Raw genomic sequence first — 19008 nt, forward strand, 5'->3', positions numbered from 1 at the left:
ATATACCTACAAAGAACTATTATGTGTTAGAAATGGAAAGTGTGCAGTCAAAACATTAGAAAGAATCAATTATGGGGGAAAATATATGCCTGTTTATACCAAGTAAAATAAACAAGGACAATTTAGGCTACAAAAAATCTCCTAGCACAAAAGCAATAAGAAAGGAATCCACATGTAGAGACTTTGATTTAGACTCCCTCCCTTTCCTTCCACTTGCTCCAAATCTTTATTAAAGTCTGAAAATATATGAATACTGAATATCACTTTAGGGAATGTTGGAAAATGAAAATCTACTTCAAGGAATAAGAGTCCTCACTTTCAAAGGCCTTCTTAAATAGAAGTGTATTTCCTCCCATTTGAGAAATGTGAGATAAAATCACTGTGAAGAAGAAAATACTCTGTATTTCTGTGTTAGCAAGTAATAGTTAAACCCAGATTTCTTCACAGATATCTTGAACTGCACATATACTGAAAACTACCACCTACGAAATTATTTTACTTTGCATTCATTACTATGTAACTATGTAAATACCACATATTTATTAATGACATAAGACTATATTTTTTTCCACACATCTCAACAGCATCTTCACAGACTCAAAATAACCACCTGCCACTCCCAAACAAATAAAGATCATTTATGACACTTCAGAGAGTTGTTGAAGTTCAAATGAATAGTCATAATACTAAATGGTTTAACAAAGTATCATTAGAAATTGCCTTCAGGCTTAAGAGATTCAAAACTACCTATAAAGAATATGACCTTAATTGTGCCAGGTTGTGGACATGAGAGAGACCAGAAAAATGGACTGGAATGTCTCATACTCTATTATGATACCAAATTTGTAATTCTCAAGATTTAAAATATGAGGCTGGATCTAACTGAGCTTCTTTTTGAAAGGAGGCATTAATACTGTAATTTGCTGCTGGAAATGATTACAGAGCAGAGGGCCTGAGCTACCATACTGTTATCAGTGTAAATCTCTTGTTTGTATTTGTAAAAGACTGTATACAAGTTCTGCTCATTGCCTTACAAACCTATCATTACAACTGTGGAACAAGCTAGCCTAGTTATAAAGGAGAGTTTTCATGACAGCTTCTCCTTCACTACATTCAAACACACCTCTATGTCTAAAATGTCATATGTCAAAAGAAAAATATGCTTTGAATTTCAGTGTCAGGATACGATGCTCAGTGCCAGGATACCATGATCTCTTTTTCTAAAAAAACTGTTCAATAGTGGAAGAATGGCAAAAAATCAATGTGGGAAATGCATTAATAGAAAATTCCCTGTGCCTTGGAGAAGACTAAAATAGTAAATCTTCCTCTACAAAATCTGAAATTTGCTATCATGTGCCGGTAAAATATGTACCCACTATAATTTGGATAAGACTGCTAGTGTGTCTAGAACTTGTGTGTAGCAGAAAATATTTTTCTGCTACAAAGCATATAGATTAAATTGGTCAAATATTTTCCAGGATACCATCAGCATTTAAACAGCTAAATCCTTATATAATAGAACAGCTTTTTCTAAAAAGTTCTAAACAAGCAGAAGTTTCTGTTTGTTTCTGTTTGCAGTTTCATCTGCAAAGAAAGAAGATTAACTTTCTACTAAAAAAAATATTCTGCCACAGATGACATGCTTCTTTTTGAAGGTTCAAGGGGACTGAGGAATCACTTTATTGACTACCAGGTTCAAACATTTACTTTCATGAAAGAATGGTGATGCTTTACCTACAGTAACACTGAAGAGTTTAACTAGGCACCATAATTAATGGTTAATAATTTGTTTAATGCATATTTACTTCACTAAACTCATTCATAACTAAATTTATGAAAATATTATTAAAGTATCTCTGTCCTGACATAACATTTCCAACCAATTTTCAGAGAGACCCAAACTGGTCCTATCCATAACATTTTCAAACCTTTTATGCCCTGCACTTTCACAACTTGCGATGTTTCCAACTCCACTTCCTCTCTCCTCCATATCTTGCCAACTCCCAAATGTACTACCTTACTGAATAAATCTGAATTTCTCTCCATAATTTTCTCTTTATGTAGGGTCTAAAATGTACTGTGCTACCTCTAGTTAATTACTCATTAATAAAAGACTGGCACAAAGTTACCCTTAGGACTGGTTAGTCGTGAAATTACTAGAATTTGCAGGAAGCATATACACTGAGAAAATGGACTTTGCTTTACAGAGAAGTTGGCTTAATCCTAAACAAACTTCAATGAAAACAAATGTCTACACTTCTACTTATTAGCTCAGAAAGGGTTATATAGTTGAAAGGAAAAAAAAAAAAAAGAAAAAAAAGAAGAGGGAGACCATAATAATTACAGTCTCTTAACTGTTATTTCACCAGCAATCATAATTTTGGGCCTCTAATTTTTACAAATTTCAACAAATATTAACTACCTAATCATTGTATGAATCAGAAGGTATTTTCCACCAGTGATTCTGAACAAGCTATAAGATAGCCACAATTAAAAAAATTTAAAAAAATCTATTTTGTTTAAAAAACAAACCAAAAATTTTACATTTGCATATGTGCCAGTAAAATACATGAACCTTAAAAACCTCAGAGAATTGCTTCTAATTCAGTAACATCATAAGATTTTCACAGACTAAAGCTCAAACGTTTCTAATTTTAATTTAGACACACAAGGAGAAAGAAATTTTTTTTAATCTAAATTTGATCTTACCGCATAATCATATTGTTTGTAATAATGTCAAAATAGATCGTGCCTGAAAATTCTAGTCTGTGCACTGCAAAATAGTATTGCAATGAGTCTGCGATAGTAATGACTCTTTAAAAAGCAGTTTACCATTGAAGTTTCTATTTATTCTAGTGACAATTTACCTACTTACGCACAAACATTCAATATATAAATATAAATAGTCATTCTTATTTATAAAAATACAGCCTAATATGCCATTTTCTTTTTTAAGGCCCCTAAAGCAATAAAAGCATCTAGAAGTCTAGATTCTGCCAAGTTTCCCAGCTTTACAGGCTAGGCATCTTTCTAGACCACTCAGAAGTATCTTCCCCACTTACAGATGATGAAGGCTATTTTCTGAAGAGTGAAGTAGATGACACTTGAAAAAAGGTGTATTATATGTGCGCACCGCTGAAGTAGTGCTGTAAACTCATGTTAATTAAAGTACTTCACATTTTCTGAGTCTTTTCAAGTTTAAGGAAAATTTATCAAGTTTTGAAGCATGATCAGCACTTATTAATATATGTGAATTTATATGTGTCCCTGTACATACACATATACACAGTAACATCAGCAAAGAAATTTCCAAAATAAAAGAAGTCTTATTAAGACAGGCATGCTACTTCAGTTCATAAAATTTTGACTGAAGAGACAGGCAAAGAAAAAAAACTTTGCTTGCTCATTCAATCATGAACAAGACCATTGACCACACAATTTCATGCCCTTGAGATAACATCCATTCCTAGAAGTATGGAAAGTTGTTGGGTTAAACAATACCATTTTAGAGCAGGATAAAATCAGGTGCATTCAGACTAATGGATAGGAAAGCTAAACACAAAACCTAACAAAAAATACATACAGCTAAGTTCCGTAGATTGGTTAGCATTTCATTTTGATCTTTAAAGCCAGTTGTATGAATTTTGCTCACAGCATCCTCTTTCTCAGCAAGCCAGGCATCAAAAAGGCACTGAAAGAAAATTGGAGAGAATGAAAAGGCTTCAGTCAAGCCATTCCTAAGTGCAGTTTTTTTGAAGAACATTCTAATTTATAACTGCTAACACCACTCACCTGCTCTTCTGCAAAATGCTGCCACTTACGAAGAATATCTTGCAGAAGGACCCATCGATCTTCTGTCCATCTGCAGATGGCAGCCCACCGTTCTCCAAAGTGCTAGAAAGAAAGAAATCCTTGATAAATATCTGCATTTGTTTACTTTTTTTAAAACAAGGCCATCACATCTTCTTATAGCATTTTTTTTTTTTTTTGTGAAAACACATCTTCACAACTCCCTTTTTACAATCTTAAGTCCTAAAATATGTACCGCGTCAAATCGAAGTGGACATTACCATTGTCTGAAATGACTGTCATGGAGAAAATAGGAAAAACAATAAAACACAAAAAAAGGAGAAAATTTTAATACTGTTCTTCTCCCATATTATTCTATTGTTTTACTGTTTTTGGCAATATGTGCTGAAAAATAAATCAAAAAATCTCATTTCTCCTTTTACAAAAAATCCATGACCCAGTAAGTATGAAGCCTAAGTGCTACGTATATGATAATGCACATTCCCCAAATTCTTTTCTCCGTAAAATTCATTGCTTTGAAAAAAAAAAAATTATGTAAATGGAATTATCTTTTACATTCTTTATTTGCTTTCCAAATACTGGCTAGAGAATATAAGTATTTATTTTTCCAAACTGTTTTTAAGAAGAACATCATAAACATCCTCTGCTAGAATATGGATTAAATGGAAGTATATTTAAGCCCTACCTCCTCCATGCACCACAGAATCATTATAGACACTTGATGTTAGAATATCCACACAGTTCAGCACCGTGTGGAGGGATTTACTCCCACCTAGGAAGAGTAAAGCTACACTTAAATTGCTCCTATTTTGCCACTAACTGTGTGATTCAGCACAGTCCCATATTAATGCATACTTCCCACAGAGATGTGTGGGTAAGCTGTAACCACTCACAGATCAAGGAATCACATGTAGTGAATGCCGTGGTCATTGGTATACAATCATCATTTTCCTTGGTTGCTGTGATAGTAGTAGCACCAATAGTAAGAGTTCTGTCAAGTAAATTTTCAATTACTTTAGCCCTTCATATATGTCAATGTATTGTGTTTGCTTAAACAAAAGCTATGCACTGTGCTGCAGTAAACTCTTCATAGTCTAACCCCCAGTTTAGTTATTTCTCTGCTACTTTTCATATTGCAGACTTTTGCTATATTACATTTTTTTCAGGCTTTATAAAGTAGGAAATCCTTTATTTACAAAAAGGATCTTTTCTAAAACACCACTTACCTGAATAATTTCTAAGTAGCGTATATATGAGCAGCACATTTTAACCAGCATTGCAAAGAATAACAAACAGTTTGCTCTTAGTGGCAACAAGATCACCTTTCAGTGGCACTATGATCTACCTCGACAAGTACTTTTTCTGATCTAAAAAACGCTAAAAACTCAACAGTACAAGATCAAATACCTCCTGCCTTTGCTTTTACTCCAAGAAACCCATGGGTTTGTATACTAAAAAAGTTTTGCTAAGTCAATGCAAACTTCTATTTTGATAATATTTTTTCCAAGGAAGCATGAAAATGACCCTTTATATGGGTATACATAACTAATAAATCATACTAAACCAGCAATCCTATCCACTTGTTGACAACAAATGGTATTTCACCTTAGAAGAAGAGTGAGTGGTGTCTAGTAACTCTTTCTTCACCAAGAATTTTAACAGCAGGGAAATCAAATCTCTTGAGAAATGGATTGAATACAGAGTAAAAATCAAACCTTCTTGCTCTCTTCAAATGTCTTTCAGAAAAAATCTGCCTTTAAAAAAGAAATCTTTTTTTTTTTGTTATTGCTATAAATAAGAGGCATCTGAAAGAGTGTTCCTTATGAATACAAAAAGCTAGAGTTAAAAAAAATGGCAAAAAAAAGATCTGTAAAAAGGTCAAATTTAAAAAGCATGGGAATATGGTAAGATGAATAAAAACAACACAGTGGAGTGGGAACAGTAGAATGAATGTATTAAAAAAAATGAAATAACAAGCTGTAAGTCTGCAACTAAGAGAAGAGTTTATCAATACTTCATTAAAGCAAGGCTAAGGGTTCCTTACACTAATGAGGAATGGTGGAAATATGTTTTTATCTATAAGCCAAATCAACTAAAAATAAAGAGAAATATTTAATATATTCACTCAGTTTCTCCTGTGCTGCAATAAGCAGAGTGTGCAGTTAAAAAAAAAAAAAAAAAAGCTTTCTTTAATTATTTTTAAATATTCTTAAAAGAACTACCCATATATCATAATCAATCAAAAAATCAAAATAATACTGTGAATAATATGAGTACATATTGGACAGTGAGAATAACACTGTCAGATCCCTTCCCTCAAAAGGGGGAAGGGCCTTTGGTCCATCTCTCATCTTTCCATCCAGCACAGATCCCTGAATCCTAGGAGGGTTCTCATTTGAAACAATCTCCAAGAGTCCTACAGGAATCTTCTCTCTGCTGGGTGTAATTAGAGTAAAAACTCCCTGCCTTTCCTGGCATCTATACGATATTCAGGGATTTCTCTGGGCTAACCTAATTTCCCATACTTTCCTGAAAAAACAAAACAAAACAAACAAGACACTACTTCATTAGCTGTTCGCTGGTTCAGTTCTCTGGTATAACAGCATTAAACACAGATACAAGTCTTATTCCACAGCTGCAATTTTTTGTAAGTCTTTAGAATGAGTCTAGTGGGGTCTGGGTGTTGCCAACCATGTCACCGCAGTAGCATAAGCATAGATCTTCACAAAATGTCACATACTATTATATCAAGTGTGTACTGCTAAAGTAGATTTAATATTTAACACTCGCTCAGGCTAGCTGTAATCAAATTACCTACTGTCTATAAGATGCACTTTAATTATGTTTACTCTATTTTTTCCAAGCAATGTAAACATATCTATGAATAATATTTGCTTTCTGTACCACTAAGTGTTTCTTAAATAAAATAAGACATCATTTTTTTTGGCATATGGAATAAATCTTAACAGATTCTGCAATGTTAGTTTGGAGTCAATGTGAATTCTTGCTTGTCAGTCTTTTAAGACTTCTAAAATGCATAAATACCCTTTATATAATTTATGTATACACTCATTTATTTGCCTCTGTCCCTAAGATAGTTTAGGAAGCCTCATCTCAATCCCTCAAAAAAGAAGAATCTATCTTTGTTGCTATGAAGATTTCACATAGCCAAATTACAACAGCTGGGAAAAGGCAGTTTTGGCAACTATACAGCAATAACTGTCAACTTTCTACAAAATCTGATCAATATCTCACTTAGATGATTTTAAAAAGTCTTTGCATAACTGCACAGTTCTGTTTTGCTCTGCTTTGCTCTACTATGCTCTTCTGTCAAGTGCTCTGACAAGTGTGCCTGCCAACATATCACCTCTCTTCTACTTACATTCAATTTGCAAAGTCCACATGAAACTCCCCTTTCCACTGCATGCCCAAATCCAAACAATCTTCTCATACACTCAAGAAAGGAGAGAGAATATTTTGTAAGGACAGAAAATGGACTGTGGTAACAGTCCTCCTGTGTAGAAAGGCATGAAATTCTGCACACTTCCTCATAATGGCTTAAGCCCAATGGCTTTATCTATGTACTTTGGTTTTATTAATGCCAACTGTTTGGCATATTTGATCCCAGGAACAGGTTATCTCTCCACTCGTGCAGTCACAAATGAAACAGTTCCTTTGTATTTCATTTACACATATCTATTTCTATATATTTCTTCAATAGCTTTGCATATATTTCTTTCACAGTTTTGCATTTACTTGCCCACTGTAGACTCTCATAAAATGCTGCCTCAGATACAAAATGTCCAAATTAGAACTATTAAAAGCCCTATTTACTTTATGATTCATTCATTATTACTGATGCTTAAATTGACAACCCTATTTTGCTTTTAAAGATTGCTTTTTTGGAGGAGGGATATCAATTTTGCTTTAGGTATCTTTTTCTGTAGGGATACAAATGCTATGTTACAACTGTAATACTATAATGTTTTCCACTTTCCATCCATTTGGATTGCCTGGCTTTCTTCACATGGCTAATTTAAAAATAATTGATTCTGCTGCTTATGCCGGGGTGTGTACTGTTTATTTTAGATCTTAGTCATGATCTAATAGCTTACTGGAGAACATGTGATTTTGCCATACTGTGAAATTAGATCAAACATGTCCAGTAATTCACAGTCCATTCAACTTTTTTATTTTCTCCATGTTGTTAATAAAAATGCAGTTATAGATATCCAGATTTATGTAGTGCAGTAAATTTTGTGTGTGTGTGTGTGTGTGTGTGCGTGTGTGTGTGTGTGCGTGTGTGTGTGTGTGAAAATTTAGCATAGATTTTTTTGCTGGAATCTACTGTTTGACAACAGACAATAATTCTTTGGTTAAACTTTTCTCTACTCATTTTCATATTTCTTTTCAACTTTTCTGTCTTCCATTCAAGGTATTTTCCTCACTTTATTTTCTAGAACCATATGTTTGTGAGGGATTTGCTTTATACTGTTGAACACAATACAGACAGTTGGTAAGAAAGTTTGCAAGATTAAGATCATTTTGACTTGGGATACCAAAGTTCACATAACTAGACACTGAAGACAAATTTAAATAGGAAGTAATAACTGACAGATCATAGGATGGTGCTTTGCTTCCTTGCCTGGTCTGTATTCCTTCAAGTGACTAAATATTTTCAGTAAAGCATTCAGTATTTTTGAAGTGTCAGTTCCCAGCATCTCAGACAAACATGTACTATTCTCAATCCCAGACTAATTTGCTGCTACTGATACCCAAATTACACAGAATAAAGATAGCATACGTCCCAGCCGAAATGCTAGTTGTATCGACAGCTTCTCTACATAAATTTTGTGCTTTAATGACTTTAAAAAAAAAAAAAAAAACACAGAAATCTTACCACTTTCCTGGGTAGTAAAGAGAAAATGAAGAAAATTACTTCCTTCTTTCTGAAAGAGTGAAAGCATTTGTAGTTCTAATACTAATATCCTACTTGAACTGTGAACTTGGAAAACCAACTGCCAGTGTAAGATCCCTTGTCCAGATTTCAGCTGGTACGTCCCACTACTACTGCATTTAAGTTAATTATGAAGTTATGGAAAAGAGCATTGCATTTTTTTTAAGTATGAGAGACAGCGAAAAACTTAACTCTCTTAACACAAAAGCTAAAATTTAACATCCATTTCGAACATCTAGGTTACTAGCTTTGTCACAAATACACCTCTAGAACGTCATTCATACAGGATTTTTCAAATAATTGCCTTTAAAAAATGGGATGGTATTGTCTTGTGGGTTGTTTACACTTTGAGTCAAAAGGCAATTTAGGACAAGTTTGGGTTGCAAGCATTTGGAACTCTGTGGGAGGTATAGGAATAATAATAAAAAAAGTTATCATGTAATCTCACATTGCAGTAAATTATAGAGAAAGATCATTTCACAAAAGAAAAAAAAAGTGATTGGTTTAGTTGTGCATTTGATGACACACTAGAAGATACTCTTTTCGCATCTGGCAGTGCTGGGACAGGGGCCTGAACTGGTAATTTCTTAGAAGTAGTAGTTCACAGTGAGAGAAATTTTGGAAGTTTGTTGTAAATCCTAGTCTAAACGCAGTCTGAGAGGAGTGCCGCAAGTATAAGGATATCCTACAGATACATGAAAAAAAGAACACTAATTCAAGAGCGATCAAAGTTTTGGACTTGGGAAGAGGCATAGTTTAAAGTGGAATACCAAGAAAGACAGAGAACATGTGAAAAGTCAGAAATCACTCAATAACGGCTGCATTATGATGCATACGCACAAACAAACTCAGTTCTGTCATTGCTTACTTTAAAAGTTGGCCCTTTCATTTTGTTCTAGTGTTCCTTCAACATCAGACTTTCTGTTTATAATGCTATAAATGTACCTTCAGAGAAAGTAAACATTAAAACATATCTATATCTCATCCCTGAGATGTTCAGAGGTCACATGACTGTGAATACAATTTTCTTGTTTGTGAAAATAATGGGAAAGAAATGATGATCGACCTTCCTCCAAACAATGTGTACTTAGAATTGCTTGATAACAATAATCTGGCTGAAAAAAAAAACATGTATGGATATACATTCACTATCACATCTTACTTATTTAAAAAAAAATCCTCTGTCAATTTGATATAGTCATTACTAGCTAAAAGAAGCCACATGTATTGGGTATCGCTTAAAACGAACATGCCTTAAAACATCTGCGAGTAGATGATAATATTTTGTCGCACAAAAAATATATCACACGCGAGAGTTTGTCAACAGAAGAAAAATCTCTTGTTCTTAAGTAAAATTGCACTCTGCATAATAATGCAGATTCCTTACGTGCAATATCCCTCTCCCTGACTGCAATGAGGAATCACATTACTTCTGTCAGGAGTAATGAAAGGAAAGTTAAGAAATAACAGACGAACTCTTTTTGCTGGTCTTGAATACAGATAAAGAAGGTGAACGAAAAGGAGTTGTAGCAAAGAAGAAAGTGGCTCTCAGATACTTCAAAATTACTTCCTACTTGTTTATTTTTAGTTTCCCTCTTAAAGTTTTTAAAGCTTGCCTTTTTTTCATATAGGTTATATGAAACAGATAACTACTTCTGTGAATCCCTATAACTGTGTATGACCAAACTTCCTTAAGCTTGTTATATACATCCTTCAGTCATCAGAAATGGGACACTGGGTGAGTACAGTTTTAGTAAGAACTGAAATATTCTTTAAGAAGTTTTTTTGAAGGCCAAGATTCACAAACTGGGCAATTAAAATATTGATTATAAGATCATAGATTTCATGCTAGTTTTATTTAGCACAATATAAATTCAGATCCTCCTCCAGAACTACAGATGTAGATTAAAAAATCAGAAAAAAAAGAAATTTTATGCAATATTTAAAGAAGGAAAGTAACAACAGAAAAGGGGAAAATGAGCACTAATTTTTATCCAGAATGTCAGAATACAACTATCTTTCTCTTCAAACTACTTCAGCTGCAATAATCAGCATTCCTGTATTTGTTTCAAGGAAAATGTTGCAAATTATATATGCCAAATTGACCATATTATAGCTTTTAATTTCCAATTATGAAAACGTATTTCCTTTACATATAGCTATATAAATTTTCTCCTACCAATATAAAGGTTTTTATTATGCCTTAAACTGTCTCATGCCTTCCTGCAGTAATAAGATACTACTTTTTCTCTTATTCAACAATTTAACAAAGATAAATAGGTTTTACGTGACATGTTTGTAAAAAGGTTGCTCATTTTTTAAATGGAAATTATTGATATTTTGCACAACAACATAAGTTTATAAGTTGCTTAGTTTAGCCTAGATGCAAAAGGCTTACCCTCTGCCAAAATTCCCATACGTAGTTTTTTTAATGGTTTATGTCTCTAAATATTAGGCATATTAGGCATTCAAACACAGTCAGAACAGTAGGACCAATTTTCCAGCTCCATGGTTACGTGTGTTTCAAATCAGTCTCCTCACTATATTTTGAAAGAAAAGTCAGTAATGGATTTCCTCTTTTCCTCTAATGCCACAGTTTGATCAGATCCTTGATCTGGATCTGATCCAGATCCTATGACTGGATGCCTATGACTGCTGGGTTCATCAAACTGGAGATGCAGTCTTAAGATCTTAGCTATACATAAAGAAAGTTAAATCTACTACTTGAAAATCATCAGGAAGAGCCTTAGCATTAGTTGGAACTGGGTCCAGTTCCATCTAGAAGTAGTAAGACCATTTCAAATAGGGCAAGTAAAATGAGATTTCTGGAAGAGACATTTGTTTAGAGATAATATTTTATATTTTATATATTGGTCAATACTAGAAGAAAACAAGATAGATAGAATTTTCCTTGACAGATCAGAGTGACTAAGACTGGCCAAATCCAGAGGACTGTTATTGACATTATCTTCTTGAAACCACAGGCGCATGACACTGAGGGGGCAGAATTCAGCCATCAGCAATAGTTTGGAAGAAAGCTAAGTGACCTGCCATTCTTGCAAAATAGCAATTTCATGTAATCAGTCATATATGGCTCCTAACTGGATAGCTGATATTCTGCAAACTGTGATGAACATTGTTAAATATGGACTGGGTACAATTTATTTCTCAAAACTCTATGAAACAAATAAGAGTTGTGGACCAAAAGAAGAAAAAGGCAGAATAAAGCTGCTGCAAAATGACTGTAAACAAAATTGACCGAGGAGTGAAAGTGGCAAGATTTTCAAATATGATTTATTCGATTTATTCTCAGCCTCCTTTTGAGAATTTTTAGGAACAGAAGTGAAGGAATCAAAAGGAAATAATAATACTGGATCAGTCTGGACCAGTTGTTGATTTGTCAAACTAAGAAAAGCACTGTGAAGTATCTCCTTTGCTCAGGAACACACCTACACTTACTGCCATGGATTGCTTATTCTCTGAGAGTGAAGTTCAATTTTTACCTGAAGCTGTTCTTCCAGGGCAGCAGTAGCTTTGTCTCCACTGTTTTCATCCACCACCACTACCATGTGGGTAAGGGAATTCACCTTGACTTGCTCCTGTTCCAAATCCTCTTGAAATGCCTGCAATTAAAACAGACATGTATCAGAAAATGTGTTGCAAACCACAAAAAAACACTGCGCATTTGAAGCCTCCCTGGCTGATCAACAGGAAAAAATGAACACTTGTGAGAGCGCTATAAATTCTGTTGTAAATAATAAGTGTTGCAATTATATTTTGTTGCATGCACATATATATGGTTAAGATGAGGGTATTTCAGAAACTGGCATGACTTTCAAGAAAATTACTTACTATTACTCCCTCACAAATCCAAATTTGTCATAGAAAATTTCAAATTGAAATTTGGGTTGACAAAATTTGGTTTCTGAAGTTAATGCAGGTGATGGCTTACAGATACCAGGATAGCATGCATACTATAGCTGACTCTTTTTAAACAGAACTAGTTTAGATTTTATTCTTCATATTACCATAATAAAATACCTGAATATTGCAATGATCAACAAAAATGTGAAAAATTACATACTCTTTCATTAAACAGTCACATATTCTCTTCTGGCTGGCATGCCTACCACATCAGTAACATAGGATAAATCTGCTCAGGATACCTGACTCAAGGTCAAGAAAAAATTGCAGCATTTATTGCAGAAACGAGACAGAGAGGGATTTTAAGATTTCTGCATGCCTAAAAAAGAATGTCTTTCCCCCTCTTTAAGTTAGGGTGAGATGCAACAAGCCTCTGGAGAAAAACTCTGGTTGAGAAACAACTAGCTCCAGGAAGGGAAATCACGTGTCTCAAACCTGCCCAAAGTGATACTTAAATAGTTCCTAACTATGGAATTCCTGTGACACTCCAATTTTCCCCCATTTTAAACTCCTAATATTTATCTGCCTCTCTGTGAAAATTTACTGTGTTGTTTTGTTTCTTCAAAAACCCTCTTGAAATGGACCTGTTGCCTGCTCCAAAGTCACACACACAACTATGGACTGTGGATTGTGGGCCTCAGAAAAGAAACTTGCTGACTCTAGTATATTTCTTAGTTCTAAATCCCATACTCTAACACATTTCAGAGTCTTAATTCTGTTGTGCGCAGAACCTTTGCATCAATGTGTTCACAAAAGTCCTCCTTGTCCAGATGTTCACACATGACATTGTGGCTTGCTCCAGAGGATTATGACTGCAACGTCATGTGCCAGGCCATGAGAACAGTCCCCAGAACTCAGATTTCGCAGCTTTTTACGACCCAACAATTGATCAAGGAAGAGAGCGCAGAGGGCTCCTAAACCAGATGGCATACCACAATTTTCTTGTCTCTAGGTCAAATACCTTATTTCAGCCTCATGACAGTAAGTGGATTGCTTCATAAATCTACAGCTAAGGAGAAGGTGACCTGTTTCCTGATCAGTGTTCATCTATCCACAGGCGTCCTGGAGCAAAATAAGGGGATAAGTGCAGTCCTCTACAAGCGCAGGAGTAGAGGGTGTTTTGGATGTCTGTGTCTTGCATACAGTATAAAACATTTGAAAAGCCAACTAGCTCACAAAATCTGAAAATTTAGCAGTTTTCTGATCCTCAGACAGATACAATTCTCCCTGAGCTAATATGACTATTCTTTAAACTCAGTGCTGAGAGTCTACTTCTACCATGAAACTCACTGGAGAGAATCATTTGTGTACAGGAGCTTGCTGAAACAGGAATTTACTAAGGACAGCCTTAAGACTAGAGCATGCTCACATCAAATCATTTAAATGCAAGTTTCTAACAAGCTCTCCTGAGCCTGTTGAGAGTGCAATGTTTCAGAGACTTAAAATATGGGTAGATGTTAAGCGATGGGGACAGCAATAACAGTAGCAGCCAACCCTACAAGTCCTCTAACTGCAAACCAGAAAATGGCCAGAGTGCTTGCTAACAGCCAGAACATTCATTTCAATGTGAATGTTAACACAAGGTTACCTAGCAGCATCTTTCTTGACAAATTTTTATTTCCATAAGAACCCATCCATTCCTTGTAGTGACATAAAGGGCTCAAAGTGAGAAACTTAGAGACACACACATGCTTATAAACACCTGTGTATATGCTCTGCAACAAGGACACTAGAGCTTACTGCAGACATATTAAAAAATATTGGAATTTAATGTTACAGACTGGAGAAGGGGAAGGGAGAAAAAAAAAAAAAAACACAAAAAACCCAGACCATTAATGATATATTTTGTGAATGTACTGCCACATGCAACTAATGTTCAAATATATGAAAATCCGTATGGGGCCCAGAAGCTCAAAATATGCCACTGGCACCAAAATTAACAAATGTATGCCTTTGAGGTACTTAATTAGAAGAGCTTAAAGATACTGTTAATTACATAGCTAAAATAGAATGGGAGTTTCCTACATTTAGGAACAAATCAGCCAAACATTCTGAAATATAAACTGATAATTTTTCCAATTTTAGGGTCTCTGTGGATTAAGAGACAATATTTTGATTGTAAAGCCTTATGAGAGGCACCAACCATAGCACAAAGATGCAAGAACTCACCACAGAATGGTCTATTCTCAGCATGAGAGAAGACGTTATTTAAAGAGGAAATGTAACAATATGTAGTACACAAAATACAATTAGTAGTTGAGCTTCAAAGGAAATACGGAAATCTATAATAAAGAAGTCCTGAATTCCTACTGGTGTATGACCTTTCTCAGGAAGGACTATTCCATTTTTTCATCTGGTAATGTTTTGGCCACTGCTATGATCATTCTGATCAATATCCCAAGTATTCAAAATCAACTTTTTTTTTTTTTTTTTTTTTTTTTTTTTTTTTTAATAAAGGACATCACAGAGGCATTCTTCAAAGAACAGCAATTCCTGTTTTGCCTAGCAGTGCTTATATCACAGCTGAACCAGGATTTCTCTTTTGGCAACCGGCATGCAAACTGCATGACTTGGAGACAATCTACTTGAAAGTGTATACAAATACATGCTTAAGGTATCCAAGTAACCAAAGAAAATGTTATTTGAACAGGGAGTAAGTTTCCTATCTTACCTCCCCAATTTGTTTAAAGTACTGCAAAATCCTCACAAACAAAATTTCCAGTGGTGTAATAAAAAAAAAAAAGACATAGCTATCCTGACAAAGTACAATTACTTAAACAGCTTAGTCACTTTGAGACAGTTTAAAGTTGCTGAAAACTATAACTACAAATTGTAAAATAAATTAAATTAATAAAATGTAGAATAATAAACAAATAATCTATCAGTTGTATTAAAAGCACACAAAATTTCTATTTTTGCTAAAATCTATTTAATTTGTAATAATGCCTGGCTTCCTATCTTTTAAGTCATGGTTTCTCCCAACAACTTTTTCATAATTAACACTGAGTTGTTCAGAGTCATGTGATATTTTAAGAAAGGCTTAGAGTGTTATTTCCTCCACACACACACTTATTTTGATACTTATTTAGTTCAAATGAACTAGATATGAAACATTTAATAAAAGAAAACTGTTACTAACATTGCAGAATTTTTGCCTTTATGGTAAGTAGCTTTGTGACATAAAATATGTAGTAAAACTCTCTGAACTTTTCACTCTTTATTTGAAATATTTGCAAGCTTGTTGGCCCTCATGGAACCATCAGGCCATTCTAGCATCAGGCCTAGAATTTCTGTTCTCCTTCAGCAGCCTTACTGCGAAGGCAGAAAAATCACCTTTAAATTAGAAGTGGATCACGCAGTCTCTTGCGGTTTGTGACCTCTCTTTTGACAGGATTGCAAAAGCTTGTTTCAGTTTTAAATGATTTTCAGGGCAGATCTGCCCTCTAGAACCTTGGCCAAGACTGACACAGGCTGTGAAGCATCAAATGGCAAAAATCTGTCAGACAGTACAGAACCACTGATGTAGAAACTTCAATAGATTATGACTGTAGACCTCCACAACCTCACAAATTTTCCGTGCTTTTTATATTTGCCTATGTCTTCCTATCATAATCATGTTTGTCATGGATGAATAAACAAGTTTACATATTACATAGATCAAATGCCACACAAAGACAAATAAATATGCATATGTACATGCATTTAGGGAACAAGGCTTATTTTCAAAAATGAATTAACATGAAAACAGACAATTTAATCCAGTAAATGAAATAAGTTTTTCTTTCTTGGAAGAGGAAAATATAGTCAAAATGTCTTCTATACTACTGTTTGGTTTGTTATTTTTCATTGACTAAAGACAGTACTGAAATATATCTTCTAAAAAGTAAACAACTTCACTCTGACTATGTGGCAGCACTATAGGGTTACACTTTGGAGTCCTAGAAGTCCAAACAATATTAGGCAGCTCAATAATATTAATTTTTTACACAAGGAAAAAAAGCCTTCTACAGCAACACAATCACTGTACAAAACCTTTTTAATGTACAAAGCAATGAATGGTAAAACAAATTTTCACATCACTGTGCCGTGTTCCAGTGTCAAGAGTAGACCTTTTAAAATGTCAGAATTTCACTGTTTTTGTTTTGTTTTCAGAAATTGCACTTGATTTCAGCAATACAGTGCCTAAATATGAATTTAGAGTATCTAAATTCTGTAACATACCTTATGTTCTTCTATTTGATGCTTCAGGTCCTCTAGATCGGGACCTAAGGGCTCTGAATCAATCGTCTTTGTCCTTTGCTCTGTTTTTGTCAGCCAGTCACCCAACTGGGCTAGCTGCTGATTTTGAAGATCCATTAGAATTTTATGTAAACTGTAAAAAAAAAAAAAAAGAAATTTATACATAAAAGAAAGCAATAGAGCAATAGGCAAAAGTGTCCGCCCTGCATACTCACAATTATCCTCATCAAACTTTCAAATTGATTTTGAAGGAAGACACAGAGACTGTGCAATAGTTTTGCAAAAGGTTTACTCAAATTGTTTTTTCTCGCAATCTCAATACTTATAAAGGAAATCTATTCAGCAGAGACTTTGCTTTCACTACTGAAATCCATCATTTCTGCTGAGATGATAGAAAAAACAACACTTGTGACATTTCAGTTGTTAAAAGGATGTTCATGAGGCTACAACTCAAGACAGGACAATACATTCTCTTACCAAACAGGTAACTGAAACTTGGTTGAAGCTGTTTTGAATTAGTCATTGATTTTTTTTTTTTTCCATTAAAGGTGCAAGTTCTGTGTGTGAACTATATGTTATCAAATTTTGGTTGCCTTTCTATTAGAACTGCTCAAAAAATTATACTCTCTTCTTTCTCAATAACTATATTTTCTGATTTCTCAATAGCTATACTCCCTAATACAAGTACTTAGAGAAAAAAAAAAAAAAAACTCAGATAGCTCTACTTAAGATCTTTTCCCAAATTATAAAGGTACAAGAAATATTATTGCATTTTCAGTTATTCAGTGCATAATACTGTTCAAAATTAGGAAGTATATCAACTTCAACTAAAAGTATTTTGACTGACTGAAAACAATCTGTCAAGAAATCTATTACAAATCCTTGACGTATCATACTTACCATCTTCAGAAATTCTATAATTTTTATCTTTTGTTTCTTTCTAATCTAGTCAAATTATCTACTGAAATCATATAATAATAATAATGCAATAGAATTAAGCAGTGGAATTAAAATACTTGTATTGCCCTTCTCTCATCTGACATCCAGTTCATAACTCTACTTATATTTAAGAAGCAAGTTCATTTTTTTTTCTCACACATGTCAAACTTCATGAAACCATTGTTTGATATATTATATGAACTACATTTGAAATATTATTATATGTTTTACATTATATGACTTACTCTTAAAGCAAAAAGTTACCATTAACTACTTTCTGAGCTCAGCTTGGATATTTGAAAATGTAAATGGAACTTTCACACTGAAGAAAACTGTCCTGTAAGGCTCTAACCCACTCTCCTTTTAATTAATTTCATATGTTTCTTAACTGGCTTCTTGTCTACTGTGACTCACTCAAGGCTGATAGTCTCTACCTATACCAAATATTATTCACAGTATTTCTTCTCTACTCATTCTCATCTTTACTCAATATGCTGTTATCACTGTAATGACAGGTTTGCAAAAAACAGCAGTGGAAAAAATGGCTGGAGAAATCATAGTTTTTAAATGCTCCCTTCTATCAAATACACTAAAGTCAGCGTACTTCAAAAAATATATATGAAAAGAAATAAATAACTTAAAATGTTATCAGTGGAGTCAATGCATATTAGATGCCATTTTTACTTCCATCAAAAAATTTCTCCATTCCATTAATGGAGATTCCATTAAAAAACTACAGATTATTTTTTAGTGATAAATGAAATAATATCCTAAGTGCTATGGAAAATCTTTGCTATAGAAATCTAGAAAATCCAGAAAATAAAGATAATTTGTTTTAAAAAAACAAGATATGATTGAATACTTACTATAAAGAACACTGATATTATTCTTAGGAGCATAAACTTAAAAAATGAAATAATCACAGTTGATTCTTAAGTAGAAGAATGTTTCTCTTTTCTTCAATTTTTCAGGTACTTTCTGGTTTTCAAATTACTCCGATAAACATTTGATAGAGGTTTTAGTACCCATTTATTTACCTCAGGAGATTATTGTAATCTCTGTTTATGGTATGGCCCTCGTGTTTCAAATACAAAATACTATTTCAGTGAATTTAATGTGTTTTAATAGTTGCGGAATCC

At 33.9% G+C, this 19008-nt stretch overlaps 1 protein-coding gene across 1 annotated transcript in view; it reads right to left on the reverse strand.

Moving 5' to 3' along the window:
* Window positions 1–16894: 16894 nt before the first annotated feature.
* LOC112954168 (dystrophin-like) overlaps window positions 16895–19008 on the reverse strand; it is a 190393-nt gene continuing 188279 nt past the window's right edge. The window contains exon 11 of the mRNA XM_026047309.1: window positions 16895–17063. Within this exon, the coding sequence (XP_025903094.1) occupies window positions 16895–17063 (169 nt within the window). The remainder of the gene's footprint in view (window positions 17064–19008) is intronic.

Source organism: Nothoprocta perdicaria, unplaced genomic scaffold (genome assembly GCF_003342845.1).
Source record: "Nothoprocta perdicaria isolate Ctin4 unplaced genomic scaffold, notPer1 scaffold_49, whole genome shotgun sequence".
Taxonomy (NCBI): domain Eukaryota; kingdom Metazoa; phylum Chordata; class Aves; order Tinamiformes; family Tinamidae; genus Nothoprocta; species Nothoprocta perdicaria.